This window comes from Protopterus annectens, chromosome 3.part0 (assembly GCF_019279795.1).
Source record: "Protopterus annectens isolate FY-2018-M chromosome 3.part0, PAN1.0, whole genome shotgun sequence".
Taxonomy (NCBI): domain Eukaryota; kingdom Metazoa; phylum Chordata; order Ceratodontiformes; family Protopteridae; genus Protopterus; species Protopterus annectens.
In genome coordinates, this window is record NC_056731.1 from 187090935 (window position 1) to 187107362 (window position 16428).

The 16428-nt window shown below is 46.4% G+C and overlaps 1 protein-coding gene across 1 annotated transcript in view; it reads right to left on the reverse strand.

The window, feature by feature from the left end:
- WDR37 (WD repeat domain 37) overlaps positions 1–16428 on the reverse strand; it is a 1467838-nt gene that overhangs the window by 867140 nt on the left and 584270 nt on the right. The window contains exon 4 of the mRNA XM_044064684.1: positions 2001–2084. Within this exon, the coding sequence (XP_043920619.1) occupies positions 2001–2084 (84 nt within the window). The remainder of the gene's footprint in view (positions 1–2000; positions 2085–16428) is intronic.

The following is a 16428-nucleotide window of genomic DNA, read 5'->3' on the forward strand; positions in this document are numbered from 1 at the left end:
ACAATTTAATGCCCTCATGGAAAGAGTTGCAGAAGTATATACTTTCTTTACCCATCTCTCTAAAGCTCTAGACTCCCTTTCAGAAGGTAGACGATTTTTAGCAGTGGCAGCTGCAACACCCTTTGGGCCCTGGGAAATAGTTTCTGGGTCTGCAGAGTGGGCCTTGTACAGGTGTAGATGAGAATCCGAGACCCTGTAATACCTATCAGGTTTGGCAGGAGCCGGAGGAGAGAATCAGGGGCTGTACTAGCATCAGAGTACACATCATCAATAACATTCAAAACAGGAGGTATAGCTAAAGGCCTATGCTGAGGTAAATGTAAAAACGTCCTTAATCTCTTTCTAGAATCAGAAAATTCCTGGCCCTGCCATTGAAAATGTTCTCTCATAGAATGCAGTGTCTCACCAAATGAAAATTCTTCAGGAGGGGAGGCCGAAGGAATAGATTGTTCAGCATCAGAATCCTCGTAGGCCGAATAAGCCTCCTCCTGGTGGTCTGACAACACAGATCCATCCGTAGACTCATCTGAAGAGTGGGAGTCAGAGGGCTCAACCCTATGCCTTTTGTCTGGTGGTGGTAGAGAGCCCCTGTCTGGGTGAGGTTGAGAACCTCTAATTAAAGAGATAAGATCCTCTGCTAGGCTGAGAATCTGAGAGCCAGTAGAAGGCCTCTAAGAGGTAGTCTTGGGAGGCAAAGCTTTAGCAAGTTTAGCAGCTTTAGCCCTAGAAAAGGCCTTAATGGACATGGATGCAGGGGGTCTGGCTGCACCACGTGCAGGAGTAGACTTGTCTACAGGAATGGTGTCGGACATGTCCTAGACACCGGTTAACTCGGCCGGGGCCTCCGTGGCCGAGGTAGTCGGTTGAGTGGATTCGGCTATAGGAAGCACCGAGGACTCGGTTTCAGCCGAAACCGAGACACTCGCTGTAGGCCTGATCGTGGTTTCAGCCGAAACCGCGGGCCGCGAGGGTCGGTCCTTGTCCTTCCGTTTTTTAACCACGTGCAAAGTCGGAGTCTCCGAAGGCATCTTGTACGCAAAATTAGTCCCAAAAAATTCCTCTGCAAACTCCGACCGACGCCTAAGAGTTCGTCGGTTGAAGGAAGCACAGGCTGAGCAGGCCGAGACGTCGTGGTCTGGGCCTAAGCAAGGGAGGCAGTAAGAGTGGAAATCCTTATGAGGTATTTGTTTCCCACAAGTTAAACAATTATTTACTTTATCTGACATCGGCAGAGGCAAGAAAGAGTCCCCAACGGGGTACTTAGCTTTTTCGAAGTCTTCGGTAGCTGAATCACAGGAGCTGGCCAACCGGCACTTGCGAACTGCTTCTGCTTCGGGCACCACGCAGCAAGAAAGACTGAGGAAGATGGCGTCGGCTGATGCTTTTATACCCCAGACGCTCTGACGTCGGGGAAAGTGCGACATCAGCCGAGGCCAGACCCAGACTTTGGAATCCGGCCGACCGAAGGGCTGCCTGAGGCAGGACAACCCATATGTTATGACTGCAGATGCATCCTTGAAGGACATCATGGCAATTTGACTACCTCCTTCCAAGCAAGCGTCATATTTCAGTCAACATGATTTTTTGATAGGCTCAACTGAAAAACATTGACTGTAAACAAATAGAGGTATGTGATTACTCAGAATGTCATTTTCTATTTTAGCACCATTGTTTTCAAAACTTTGAGTTTACATTAAAATCTATAATGTGACCTACTTATCCGGACAGGTATACAAAAAAAAAAAAAACAAAAGTCACTGTTACACTGGCCTGTAAAAAACGAAGCCAATTAGTACAGCATGCACAAGTTTAAATACTTTTCGAGTTGTGTTAACCAAGAAATGAGAGAGGACAGAAAACTTAATTATGTTCTGTCCCACATCCTTTTCTAGATTCACAAATGTATGCAAACTCCATTTACTGCACTCATTACTTATTAGTTAAATTCAACAAAATGTACCATAACAGTATTCAAAAATTTCCCCCTAATTTTCACTTACCTTTTGTTTTCAATTGTCCTTTACTAAGCTCTGTGCCATCAACTGTCTGCCCCTCAACTGTTAAACGTTCTATTTCTCTACGTACTGCAGAAGATAAAGAAGGAAAACAAAATTACAAGACTTACTAGAATTATAACATGCCTCATCATAAGTCTGCGCTCTGTATCCCATACAAATATTCTAACCAGATTCACACTATAAGAAGAAACAGCAATACAACTACAACATCAACACTATGACAGATCCCTTAAATTTTAATAAACCTTAACAGAAATTACTAAACAAATAACATGGATAAATGGACAGGACAACGACCACTGCAAGTCTGTATGTTATTAAAAAAGAATACTTTCCGTATGCTGTCAAGGTAATAAGCTTGGAATACAGTGATAAGAATACCAGAGTGACCGAAGACCACGCTGCCAAATGAAAATGGTTCAAACAGGCAGGAGTGTCAGAAATGAGTAGCACTGTGTAAAGCATTACACAGCATGATCAGGTGGTTGTTTTTTTTGTTTTTTTTTTAAACTTTCCAAGCTTTACGTAACGGGAATAATATGGCTAGATATGCACTTAACGATAGTTATGTACTTACCATAACTTGGTATCTGTGTTATCCTATTTCATTACTCATCACATCAGGGTCTTGGATCTGATCTGGCACTTTACAGAGTAGATTCAAGTCTCGAGCTCCTCACACCTCCCATAATCCCTTTCTACCTTCTAACCCTCAAATCGAGTTTGCTGACAAAGGAAAGAAAAACACTAGGACATATAACTATCCAATCAGATACAGCTAATAATATTATTAGAATTGCAAGAGGCATCAGCTCCAAGGACCCGAGACTCTAGCCTCTCCAGAACCACCAGAAACATGGAAGGGGGGTGGGAAGTGATAAATAATGAAATAGGATAACACAGATATCAAGTAATGATAAGTACATAACTACTGATCTGATGTTAAGAAAAAACAAAACTTACAGCAGCTTTCAAATAAAACTTGTAATCTACAAAATGAAGCAGCTTTTCAGGCAAAACAATAAAGCCCTGAGCAGGGCAAGCTTAGAAAATTGTGAAAAAAAAACACGGACGGCTCAGCACACTTCAGTTCACTTTATTCCACAGAAACACAGCACCTTAACGCTCCACCATACGTTTTCGTTTTAAAAATCACTTCCTCATATCTGAGGAAGTGATTTTTAAAACGTATGGTGAAAGGGTGGCCTAATGGTTAAGGTGGGTGGAAGGGTGGCCTAATGGTTAAGGTGTTTGCCTTACAAACACAAGATGCAGGGTTTGAGTCTCACAAGGGATAATTGGCTAGGCTTAAAATGGCTCGCAAGGGCAGTTAGCTTAGTACTAATCTATGAACCTATGAACCTATGAACATCTGGGTCAGAATCCCCAGCTACAAAGAACCCTAGGCGGCCCTAGGGAAGGAGATGCCTGAGCACGGTGGAAGCAAAAGATACTCTGCTTCCGGAGACAACATCCAGTTTATAATGAGCAATAAAAGTGTGAGGAGTGGACCAAGTGGCCACAGCATGCATATCATCTAGGGACATCCTGGAAGAGAAGGCCAAAGAGGTAACCACTGACATAAGACAATACACCTTATGTGAACGAGACAGCTCCACCTTTCTCATAGAGTAAAACAGGGAAATACAATTAGAGATCTATTTAGAAATTATCAATTCAGAAACTGCTTAGCCACATCTATTCAAGGAAAATGCCACGAATAACTGGTCAGATTTTCTGAAGGATTTAGTTCTATGTAAATAAAATCTCAACTGTTGATGTACATCCAAAGTATGGAAGAGATATTTGCCCTTATTGGAGTGATTAGGAAAGAAAACAGGTAACTGGATATCCTGGTTGAGAATTGTTTCAGTAGCTACTTTAGTCATAAAAGAGGAGTTAGCTCACAAATTCACCCTACCCTTATGGAAATCAATATATGGTGGTTTAGAAGATAAGACCTACAATTCAGAAACCCTCTTGGTCGAAGTAATAGCCACCAAAAAGGCAGTCTTCTAAGAAAGAAAGAAATGTGAAATCACATGAATGAGCAGACTCAAAAGGACTTTGGGTGAGAGATTGCACATCAATGTCAGATCCCAAGGAAGGCAGGTATCTTTGACAAGAGTAAAAAGAAAAGAAAAAGCGAACTGACCACAGAAGCATAAATACACTAAAAGCTATGTGCGAACAGCTACGCCAACCTAACACTGTTCTCATGGGAAAAGGAATTATTCCTGGAACAGAGCAATTTCTCCAATGACATCTTATGGTACACTCGCTTTGTAGATGTTTTTTCTGCTTTGGGGAGGGAGTGTAGATAGCCTGGAGACATTTGTTCAATTCTTACAAGGTTCAACTGACAAGATTCACTTATTATTCTGAGCAGGCGATAGAATTCCTAGATGTAAAGATTCATAAGACAATGTTAAAGGAAATGGTAACTAGTCTTTACAGGAAACCTAGTCACAAAAATAGCATTTTACATAAGAGTAGCATGCACCCCACACGTCTGTAAAAATGTCCTTAAGGGTCAATTCATGCATATGAGCAGGCTACATAATACATAAGAAGTTATGTACCTACCATAACGTTCCATGTTAGTTGTCTTCTTCTCGCCTTCTTTCTTGCTGGATGGGTTCGGAGCCGATCCTCGGCTCCGACTTGGCCTATACTATAGCTCGAGAGCTATTTTTACCGGCTCGAGGCAGCCCTATATCCCACAATACCATGTGCTAACTCCCCAGATCTCGTTTGGAAGCTAAGACATAGTATAAATAATAATATTAGAATAAAAATATTATAATCCTCTTTTATGAGTACAGATTACCTGCTAGTAACACTAAGGATACAAGGAAAAAAACGCAACATATTGTATCTCCAGAAATGGAAGGACTCAGAAACCTTGAGTCTATCCAGGCTAGGGGGCAGGAGGGGGGGATGCAAGAAAGAAGGCGAGAAGAAGACAACTAACATGGAACGTTATGGTAAGAACATAACTTCTTAATATTAAGTTGTCATTCTCGCCTTCATTCTTGCTGGATGGGACAGCGTCCCTAGCATCTTAGTCCTGGGTGGCTCAATGGAACAGACTCCTGAGTACAGTGGAACCAAAATCAGCTCTATTTCTGGAGGCTAAATCAAGCTTGCAATGGGCAATAAAGGTATGTTTGGACGCCCATGTAACTGCTGCACAAATGGTATCTAGTGGTAACCTTGCTTGAAACGCCGTAGAAGTTGATAGTGCCCTGGTTGAATGAGCCTTAGGCCTAGAGGGAAGTTGCCTGTGTCTCAACTCATAGACCAAGGTAATAATAGATGTCAGCCATCTGGAAAGAGTAACCTTCGATACCGGAAGCCCTTTCTTGCCTGCAGCATAAGAGAGAAAGAGCTGGTCTGACTTTCTGAATTGTTTTGTCCTGTCTAGGTAATACCGTAATTGGCGAAGAACATCTAATGAATGTAATTTTTGTTCAGCCCTGTTGGTATAGTCTGGGGAAAAGACAGGCAAATCAATGGAGTGGTTTAAATTTGCTTCCGATAACACTTTTGGTAGGAAGGAAGGGTTTGTTCTGAGAGTTACCCTGTCTTTATGAAAAACCAAATAAGGAGGACGGACAGACAAGGCTTGAAGTTCCGATACCCTTCTGGCAGATGTTACAGCTACTAAAAACAGCGTTTTCCAAGAAAGAAGTTTGAGGGAGCAAGAAGCTGCAGGTTCAAAAGGGGGCAGAATTAGTGAGGTTAGAACTAAATTCAAATCCCATTGTGGGGGTGGATCTTTGACTGGAGGTCTGAGCAAAAAGATGCCCTTGAGAAAGGCTTTACAGAGTTTGTGGGAACATAATATTTGCTTCTGAGAGTCCAACATGAAAATTAGCAATGGCCGCTAATTGTACCCTGATAGTGGCCGATGATGACCCTGAATGAAAAAGCTCCGCCAGAAAGTCTAGAACCTCATGAATGGGTGCATGGAAAGGATTTAAGGACCTAGTTTGTGCCCAGTGTGAAAAACGCTTCCATTTACTCGCATAAGTCTTCCTAGTATTGGACGTATGGGAAGCCAGAATTATATCACGAACAGGAAGAAAAATAAGGGGAAGCCTGGCTATGGCTGGAAGTGGAGCAACCAAGCTGTGAGGTTGATGGAATGTAGAGACTGATGCAGCTTGCCCGTGAGGTGGGTCAACAGATCCGGAAGGGGTTCCAGATGCCAAGGCTGTTCCAGTAGGTATTTGTGCAGGAACGGGAACCAAACTTGTCGAGGCCAAAACGGGGCAATGAGGATCATTTTGGATCTTAATGCGGTTGCTTTCTGAATTAATTGCGGGATCAATGGAAAGGCATAAAGAAGACCCCGGGGCCAAACGTGAACAAGAGCATCTCTGAGGGGTTGGCCTGGTAGAGGAAAAAGTGTGAAGAAGTCGAGGCACTTGCTGTTTTGGGGAGTTACGAAAAGGTCGCAGCAAGGCTGGCCCCACTTCCGAAAAATTCCGTCTGCTACCACTTGATTTAGAGACCACTCGTGAGGCATGAGGATAGTTCTGCTCAATCTGTCTGCTATGACGTTGGACTTCCCAGGGATGTGCGTTGCTATCAGAAACCATTTAGATGAAATCGCCCATTGCCAAAGTCTGATTGCTTCTCGACAGAAGGGGTAGGACCTTGTTCCGCCCTGCTTGTTTATGTACCACACCACAGACATATTGTCCATTTGAATTGCTATAATCCCCGTGGGAAGAGAGCTCTGAAGGGCTTGCAACGTCAAAAGCACCGCCCTCATCTCCAGGACATTTATGTGCAGGTGGCATTCTGACTGTTGCCAAGTGCCCTGGACCGTCCTGCCCTGATAATGCCCCCCCACCCGATCAGGGAGGCATCCGTTGTGACAGTGGCAACTGGAGGGGGGAGAAAGTACAGTTTTGTACCTACCATAAATGTAGATGTCCGATAGATATGCAACTGCAGTCATAATATATGGGTTGTCCTGCCTCAGGCAGCCCTCGGCCGGCCGGATTCCAAAGTCTGGGTCTGGCGTCGGCTGGTGTCGCCTCCTCTCCGACGTCAGAACGGCTGGAGTATAAAGGCATCGGCAGACGTCATCTTCTTCAGTGTTTCTTGCCCCAGATGCCAGGTGCCCTCCTAGGAAGGCTAAATTTGGTGAATGGACAAAGAATTCCAGACATGCACAACAGTAATAAACAGATACACCATAGAGATATCCCCAGCTAAAAGGAGTAGGGGTAGTGGACCCATAAAGAAGGATGCAGAGGGGTAGGAGGGCGGGAGAATCCGACTGCAGTTGCATATCTATCGGACATCTACATTTATGGTAGGTACAAAACTGTACTATGTCCTTCAAGAATGCAACTGCAGTCATAACATATGGGTTGAATACCATAGCCAAGCTGGGGGCGGTTGGAACTAAGAAAGTGATGGTGTAGCTAAAATGCCCTGCAGGACTGGCGAAGCAAAGTCTGCTCGGGATCTGGAGTATAAAGGCAGGTTGTAGTGTTTGGTAAATGTATGCACGGAGCTCCATGTAGCAGCCTCTAGAATGTCCTTTGTAGCCACTCCTCTTAGAAAAGCTGTAGATGTGGCTATAGCTCTGGAGTGTGGCCTGATATTTGCTGGCACACCTTTTCCATGGAAGGAATAGCAGAATCTGATGCAGTGTCCAATCCATTTGGAAATTGTTTGTTTGGAGATTGCTTTTCCTTGTATTCCAGCAGCATAGGCTACAAACAGTTGGCCAGACTTTCTGGTGGCCTTAGTTCTGTCCAGGTAGTAGCATAGTTGCCTGTGTATGTCCAAAGTATGCAACAGTGCTTCCCCCCTGTTTTGAGGGTTGGGAAAGAAAGTAGGCAGATGAATGGCTTGGTTTAGAGACACCCTTGAAATTACTTTTGGCATGAATGAAGGATTGGTTCTTAGAGAGACTCTGTCCTGATGAAAAATGAGAAAAGGAGGTACTGCCATAAGTGCCTGTATCTCCGAGACTCTTATTGCTGATGTGATTGCCAGTAGGAAAACAGTTTTCCATGATAGAAATTGCATTTCTGAAGTTGCTGCTGGTTCAAAGGGTGGAAGAGTTAATTTTTCCAAGACGAAGTTGAGGTCCAATGCAGGTACTGGCTGTTTCCTGGGAGGTTTGATATTCTTTATCCCCCTTAGGAACTGTCTTAGCAAAGGATGTGAAAACACCGGTGGATCACAATTGTATTTCGCTGAGATAGCTGAGGCATGAATCTTTATGGAAGAGTATGAGAGACCAGTATGAAACATTTCTGCCAAGTATTCCAATATCTGAGGTATACTCAATACTGTTGTATCCTGACCCCTGTTAGCATTCCAGATGCTGAATCTCTTCCACTTGGCTGAATAGGTTTTTCTGGTGGAAGGTCTGCGTGATTCCAGTAAGATCTCTTGAACTTTTTTGGAAAGAGAGATATCGGAAGGAGTTATGGTAGCCTCCAGGCTGTCAGATGCAATGTTTTCAGGTTTTGATGAACCGTCCTGCAATTGTGTTGTGTTAGAAGCAGAGGCCATAGGGACAGAGGCCACAGTTTGGTCCCAGATATGCTCAACAGCAATGGGTACCAGTGCTGCCTTGGCCAGTCTGGAGCAATCAAAATGCCTGTTGGTTGTTCTGCTTTGATCTTCAGTATCACCTTGGTCAGCAGTGGTAGAGGAGGGGAATGCATAAATTGTTAGGGACTTCCAGCTGAAGGAGAGATCATCCGTTTTCCAGGCTAGAGGATGGTGTGTCCTTGTACAGAACTTTTCCAGGTGATGGTTCATGTGAGAAGCAAAGAGATCTATGTCCGTTCTTCCCCATGTCCTTGTTATTTGTGAGAAAATGTGAGGATGCAGCATCCATTCGTGTGGATCCAAGAAATTTCTGCTCAGCTTGTCCGCCAGTACATTGTCCTTGCCTGGCACAAATTGGGATTGCAAATGTATCTTCAGACTTAGGGATTTTTCCCAGAGAAGCATTGTTAGTCTGCAGAGGGGATAAGAATGAGTGCCTCCCTGCTTGTTTATATACCACATAACCGTGGTGTTGTCTGTCCTTATTAGCAAATGTCCTTGTTGAAGTGATTTTTCGAAAGTCTCGATTGCATGTATCACTGCCAACATCTCTTTTTGGTTTATGTGCAGATGCCTTTCCCTTGGTGTCCATTGACCTTGAATGCATCTGCCCTCCATGTGCCCCCATCCATGGTCTGAGGCGTCTGTTGTAATCATTTGACCTGCTTGAGGTTTGTTGAAAGACATGCCCTTGTTTAACTGACTTGCTTGAGCCCACCACAAAAATTCTTTTTGCAGACACAGAATGAGTGGGATTACGTCCTCTAGGCTTTGGCTGTGTTGGGACCATAAGCTTTTTAAGTACCATTGCAGCTTTCTCATATGAAGTCTTACCAAAGGTATCAGAAGAATGCAAGATGCCATGAACCCCAGGGCCTGCAGGATTTTCCTTGCAGTTAGCTGGGAGAACTTTGCTAGGTCTTTGAAGTACTCTGGTAACTGCTGTTGTTTTTCCTCTGTGAGATAAGCCATTTGTGTTTTTGTGTCCAGTTTGGCTCCTAGGAAAATAATTTGTTGGGATGGCAGTAGTCTTGATTTCTGAATGTTGACTGTGTATCCCAAGGCCTGTAGTAATTGAATGACATAGTCCAAGTTTGCTATCAAAGTTTGCTTGTTGTCTGCTTGTATGAGGCAGTCGTCCAGGTAGGGGTATATTTGAATCCCCTGGAGTCTGCAGTGTGCCACTACTGATGCCAGGCATTTTGTGAACACTCTGGGCGCAGTAGATAAGCCAAACGGCAATGCTGAGAATTGATAATGCTCTGTCCCTGCAAGAAATCTGAGGTATCTTCTGCAGCTTTGTCTGATTGGGACATGCAGGAATGCCTCCTTGAGGTCCAGAGTGACCAGCCAAGACCCCTTGCCCAGCATGGGAAGGAGTTGCTGCAACATCAGCATTTTGAACTTTGGCACAATGAGATAAGTATTTAGAGTAGACATGTCCAGTATAGGTCTCCATTTGTTTTCCTTTCTTGGAACAAGGAACAGTCTTGAATAAAGACCCTGGCCTTGCTGCTGTGGAGGAACCTTTTCTATTGCATTTATGTTTAACAGCTTTGAAACTTGAATGAGTGCCTCTCCCCTTTGATGAAGTGGCAGGTTTGGCATGCCTTGTCTTATTGGTAAAGTATGGAAGTGGAATCTGTAACCGTTGTCTATTAAATCCAGAATCCAGTTGTCCTTGGTTAAGATATGCCAGTTTTTTGAGAATAAGGATAACTTTCCGCCCAAAGGTGCTTCTCTTTGAGCCTTTGTAGGCGGTATGAAAGTCAAGTCATTGTGGTTGTCCTTGTGGTGCAGCTGGGCTGCCTGCGCCACTTCTTTGATTTGGTGGTTGCCATTGGCGGCCCCTGTAGGAGCCTCGGTATTGCCCTCTACCTCGGGCACGCCTGCTTTTCCCCTTTGAAACTTGTCAGTGTCTGGAAAGGACCAATTCTTTGAAGGCCAATTCCTGCTGAATCTGGGTGGCTGAACCTGGAGGAAATCTTTGACTGTCTGTACTGATTTAGCTTTTTCCTCAATGGACTTCAACACATCTTGTGCATTAGCACCAAAAAGCTTCTGTTTTTCCAGAGGTGCATCAAGTAACTTTACTTTAACATGGTCTGGCAGTGGCTGTTCTTTTAAACAAGCATGTCTACGTATAACAGCCCCAGTCATAGCTGCCCTACATGAAGCCTCCAATGCATCATAACCACACTGAAGAAAATGATTGTTAACCTGCTGAGAGTTATGTACTAGATCCTGCAATGCCTTCATATCAGTAGGCTCAGGGGAGGCTAGCTTTTTCTGTAAGTCATCCAGTAAGAAATCCTGGTACTGAAACATATGAAAAAGGCAGTTGAGTGACCTCATGGCCAGGGTGGTAGAGGTATAAACTTTTTTACCCCATCTCTCCAGGGACCTAGCTTCCCTATCCGCTGGCAGTGGATTCTTGGCTGTGGAAGTAGCCACTCCCTTGGGGCCCTGTGAAATAGTTTCTAGATCCACAGAATGGGTCTTAAAGAGATGCTTGTGGGTGTCAGGGACCCTATAATATCTGTCTGGCTTGACAGGAGCAGGAGGGAGAGAATCAGGGTTAGCACTGGAGTCGGAGAAAACATCATCCAGGACATCCATAACTGGAGGGATAGCTAAAGGTCTGTGCTGGGGAAGCTTGAGGAAGGTACGTAGCCTTTTCCTGGAGTCAGAGAATTCCTGACCCTGCCATTTAAAATGCTCCCTCATGGAGTGAAGGACTTCACCGAACGAAAAATCCTCTGGAGGAGAGGCAGAGGGAACTGATTCCTCAGCATCAGAGTCCTCATAGGCCTGGAAGGATGGGCCTTGGCCTGGCTGGCGGTCTTAGCACGTGCAAAGGCCTTGATGGACATGGATACAGGAGGCCTAGCTGCCCCACGTGCAGGAGTAACCTTGTCCACAGGAATGGTTTCGGGTAGATCCAGAACCTCGGTTTCTGGAGGAAAGTCAACAACCGGCACCGGAGTAGACTCAGAGACCGAAGGACGAGTTACCGCTGTGTCGTCGGCCTGGAGCGGTTGAATTACCGCTTCCGAAGGGACCGAAGCACTCGCGGAAGGTTTAGGAGGAGTATCGGTAGAGGGTGCAGGCCGAGGATGTCGGTCCCGGTCCTTACGTTTTTTGGAAGTTTGAGTTGTCGGTTGATCCGACGGCATGATATAAGCAAAATAATCTCCGAAAAAGTCTTCGGCAAATTCTGCCTGGCACATGAGAGTGCGCTTATTAAAGCAAGCACAGGCCGAGACGTCGTGGTCTGGGCCCAGGCAAGGAAGGCAATAAGAATGGAAGTCCTTATGAGGTATTTGTTTACCACAAGACAAACAATTATTAACTTTCTCAATTTGTTCTGACATCGGCTGAGGCAAGAAAAAATGCTCCCCAACAGGGTACTTAGCTTTTAGATGACTTCAGTACTGAAAACACAGGAGCTGACCGACCGGCACTTGCGAACTGCTTCTGCTTCGGGCACCGCGCGGCAAGAAAGACTGAAGAAGATGGCGTTGACCAATGCCTTTATACTCCAGCCGTTCTGACGTCGGAGAGGAGGCGACACCAGCCGACGCCGGACCCAGACTTTGGAATCCGGCCGACCGAGGGCTGCCTGAGGCAGGACAACCCATATGTTATGACTGCAGTTGCATTCTTGAAGGACATCAAAGGGTCTGCCCTGAAAAAGCTGAGGGGAAACCATCCACCAGGAGAGATGTTTCTTGCAAGATGGGGTTATCAAAATGTTGTGGATCATTGGTAGCTGTTGAAAGGACCACTGAGAAAACAGCATCCACTGAAGGAGCCTCATGTGGAAGCGGGCTAACAGAAGTAGAAGAATCGCCGCCACCATGAGGCCCAACACTTTCAATACTAGCTTGACTTGGACTCTGTTGGGCTGAAACAGGGGCTGAACATTCCGCCTTATGTCTGTCACTCTCTGAGGTGGTAATGTTGCAGACATTTCTGTGGTGTTTAATACGGTGCCTGTAAAGTTTATACATTGACAAGGTGACAAGGAGGACTTTGCAAAATTTATAGAAATACCCAGACTGTTGCAAAGTTGAAGAGTGTAATCCCTGGCCATTATGAGATCCTGTTTGGTGGTAGCGGAAATGAGCCAGTCGTCTAAGTATGGAAACACCTGGAATCCTTTCTGTCTCAGGTGAGCCGTGACCACTGCCAAACATTTGGTGAACACCCGGGGGGCTGTGGTGAGACCAAAGGGCAGGGCCCTGAATTGAAAATGACGGACTCCCAGCCAGAAGCAGAGAAACCTCCTGGAGCGCCTGTGTATCTTTATACGGTAGTACGCGTCCTGGAGGTCTAACGAGCACATCCAGTTGTCTCTGCCCAAAAAGGGTAGAATGGACTGCAGTGTTACCATCCAAAATTTTGTCTTTAGTACAGAGTTGTTTAACCTGCTGAGGTCCAAAATGGGTCTCCATTCTCCTGACTTTTTTGGTACCAAAAAGAATCTGGAGTAGATTCCAGATCCTAGCTGATCTGCTGGGACTGCCTGGATGACTCTTTTTTCTAACAGCTTTTTTATTTCTAGCTGAACCTGACCCCTTTGTGCGGGTGGTACGTCTGGTAGGGGTTTTGGCGGTTGTACCGGAGGGAAAGTGAAAGGGATTTTGTAACCCTCGGATATGATCTTCTGTACCCATGTGTCTTGGGAGAGGGATTGCCAGGCTTCCGGGTACAGAGATAATCTTCCCCCGACTGTCTCCGAAGGTGGACAGTCGGGCAGCTTCTTAGGGATGCTGAAAGGGTTGGTCAGGAAAAGATTCCCTAGAGCCCTGGTTCTGAGGACCCCCTCTGCCCCTGGAGTGGCGTCTGTTATTATTTCCCTCTGCCTCTAGGGGGAAATTCACCACGTCACGGCGCGACTCCCTGAGGTTTCGGAACCACATCTTTCCTCCCTTCTGTCCCTTAGGATAAGGTCTAGAAGGCAGAAAAATGGACTCCCACGGCAGAGAGTCTTACCATCTTGCTCGCATCTGGTGAGGGTATTCTTCACCTGAGGTCGAACAATTCCAAACCGTCAAAGGGGGTGTTGGTGAAGGACGCCTTGAAGGGATCGGCAAAGTTACAGAGTCGCATCCAAGCGTGACGTCTCAATGCAACGCCTGTACCAGCGGCCCTACTCGCTCCATCGGCTGCATAAGAGATAAGCCGCATGGAGGAGTTAACAATGGAGTTCAGGGTAGCCAGCTGAGAGTTTATTTTGTCCTTAAACCCCACAGCAGAAGGATCCTGTACCGTTTCACCCAGCTCTTTGAGCAAGTCTCTCTGAAGGCGGGTGAAATGACAACTAGTTCAGCGATCGCATAGAAAAGGTCGCTGAAGCAAACGTCCGCTTGCCTTACCTGTCCATGGTCCTGGACTCTTTGTTAGGAGGATGAACAGATACAGAAGGATCAGACAATTCCTTCTTAGTGACTGCTGCTACCACCACAGCATCAACTGAAACACCTTTGGTGAGAAAGGATTTGTCATCTGGTGCAGAAATAAATTTAGAAAGCCTCCTAGGGGTAGGTTCCATTGAATCAGGAGCAGCCCACGCCTTTCTAGCCACTACCTCCATTAGTGGGTCGAAAGGGGGAGACACCCAGGAGGTGGAAGGGCGAGAACCAAAGGCGTCAAGGTAAACCGACTCGTCCTTGGAAGGTTTGAGAGTGGACCAATTTCCCCTCTGTCTTAGGATCTCCAGGATGTCTGAACAGGAGACATCCTCAGAGGGGGATCTGGGGGAACCTTCCGACTCATCCAAGTCGGTGTCCGACGTGACAGACTCGGGGGAGTCTATGTGCTTCTTCTTGCACTTTCTTTTCCTAGGGGGTTCCCCTGAAACTTCAGGGGAGCCCACGGAAGAGGAGGAGACACCCAAGGTGGGTACCCTACGCTTTGGATCTCTGCTGTCAGGTGTAGGAGGATGGCCAGAGACCGTAACAGGCACTACAGAGGGAGGAGCCGCAGAACTTAATCTTGGAGTGGACATTGGGTCCAGCACACTCCTCATCACCTCGAAGGCTCCCCCATCAGATACCAAAGGTAGCCTCGGCTCCGAAGAGACCGGAACCGCCCCCAGAACCAACAGAGAAGGCTCCGAGAATGATGTTGGGGCCGAACTAACCAGAGCAAAAGCTCCGAGAGGGAGATTGGGGTCGGACAAGGGTTCGATGCCACTCGCCCCCTCGGAGCCGACAATGGAGTCTCGGCGCCCGGACCTCTCCACGGATGGAACCAATGAAGAGGTCGGAGCCGACGACACCAGAGCCGAAGGAGGAAGTATCGGCTCCGACGTGGGCAAGGTCACGGTTCCGACAAACTCCAGCTCCAAACTCGAGAGATGAGTCGGAGGAGGAATGGATAGCTGTATCGAAGGAGTCACAGTCTGGTGAGATGGGCTCTGGAGCATTTGGGCCAGCGCCTGAGATTTTATGAGTCTACTGACCACCCTCTCGATGTCGTGGTCGGAGAGCCTGGATGACCTCGATGAATGAGTCCTATGACTCCGCTCCGATAGGAGAGGGGACCTCGGAGCCGATCTGACGGACTCTAGCGAAGGAGACCTAGAGCGCTTGCGTGCTGGGGTCAGCTCCGATGAAGGTTTCGGAGCAGAAACCACTTTGCTCGCCTTGGAGCCAGATGGAACCGAGGTCGGAGCCGTCTCGATAACGCCAGCCCTTGGCTCAGAAGCTGGAGCCGAGGGTTTGGCGGTTTTTGACGACTTCCCTGAGCCAGACTTGGACAGGGAGTCATCCAGCTTTAACAAGCCCCTTAGGATGAGCTTGTTACACCTTTCCTGCAGGACTCCTGAACTAAATCCGTGACAAACAGAACAAGAGTCCTGCAGGTGTAAAGGTCCCAAGCAACAGACACAAGAAGTGTGACCGTCTGTCAGCGACATTTTCTGACAGCACGAGTAACACTTCTTGAATCCCGAGATCTTAACGTCTTTGGACATTGCCCTAAAGACAGTAACTCAATCAGCACACACACTCACTCACTTACACACAAGGGGGAGATGAGGGGGCTGACTAGAACAACACACACACACACACACACACACACACACACACACACACACACACACACACACAGGGGGTGACTAAACAGAAAAACTAAAGCCTGTAGGCCTGATAATAAAAGTTAACTAAAGGGGTGGGTAGGGCGTACGAAACAAACACTAATAAGTAACAATATCGATAGGGAACAAATGAGGGGAAAAAAAACCTAAGAAACTACCTCAAAAAATAGAAACTTTGTTGAAAATTCCTTTTACTGACCTGAGCCGGTAAAAAAAGCAACATCGCAGTGAAGCGGCAAACGAGATCTGGGGAGTTAGCGCATGGTATTGTGGGATATAGGGCTGCCTCGAGCCGGTAAAAATAGCTCTCGAGCTATAGTATAGGCCGAGTCGGAGCCGAGGATCGGCTCCGAACCCATCCAGCAAGAATGAAGGCGAGAATGACAACTTAACATGAAGGCTTAGAGGAAGCTGTGACCTTATTAGTTCATAGGTTCATACTAGGCTATCTGCCCGAGGGCATTTACAAGCCTAGCCCATCGTTTTGTGGCTTACGCCACCCCTTTAGTACGGGGAACTAAACCCATTATTTTGCTGTGCCTCTGTCGAGCAATGACACTGAGGTAATCCCTGGGGTATATCTGCGATCTCCCATCCATTGGTCAAGATTTCTCTTGAACAAGGCCAGTGAGGTGCTCTGCCTCACATGTACCGGGATTTTGTTCCACAGCATAGGGAGTCTTTGGGTGATGAATCTATCCCTCCAGCACGTCC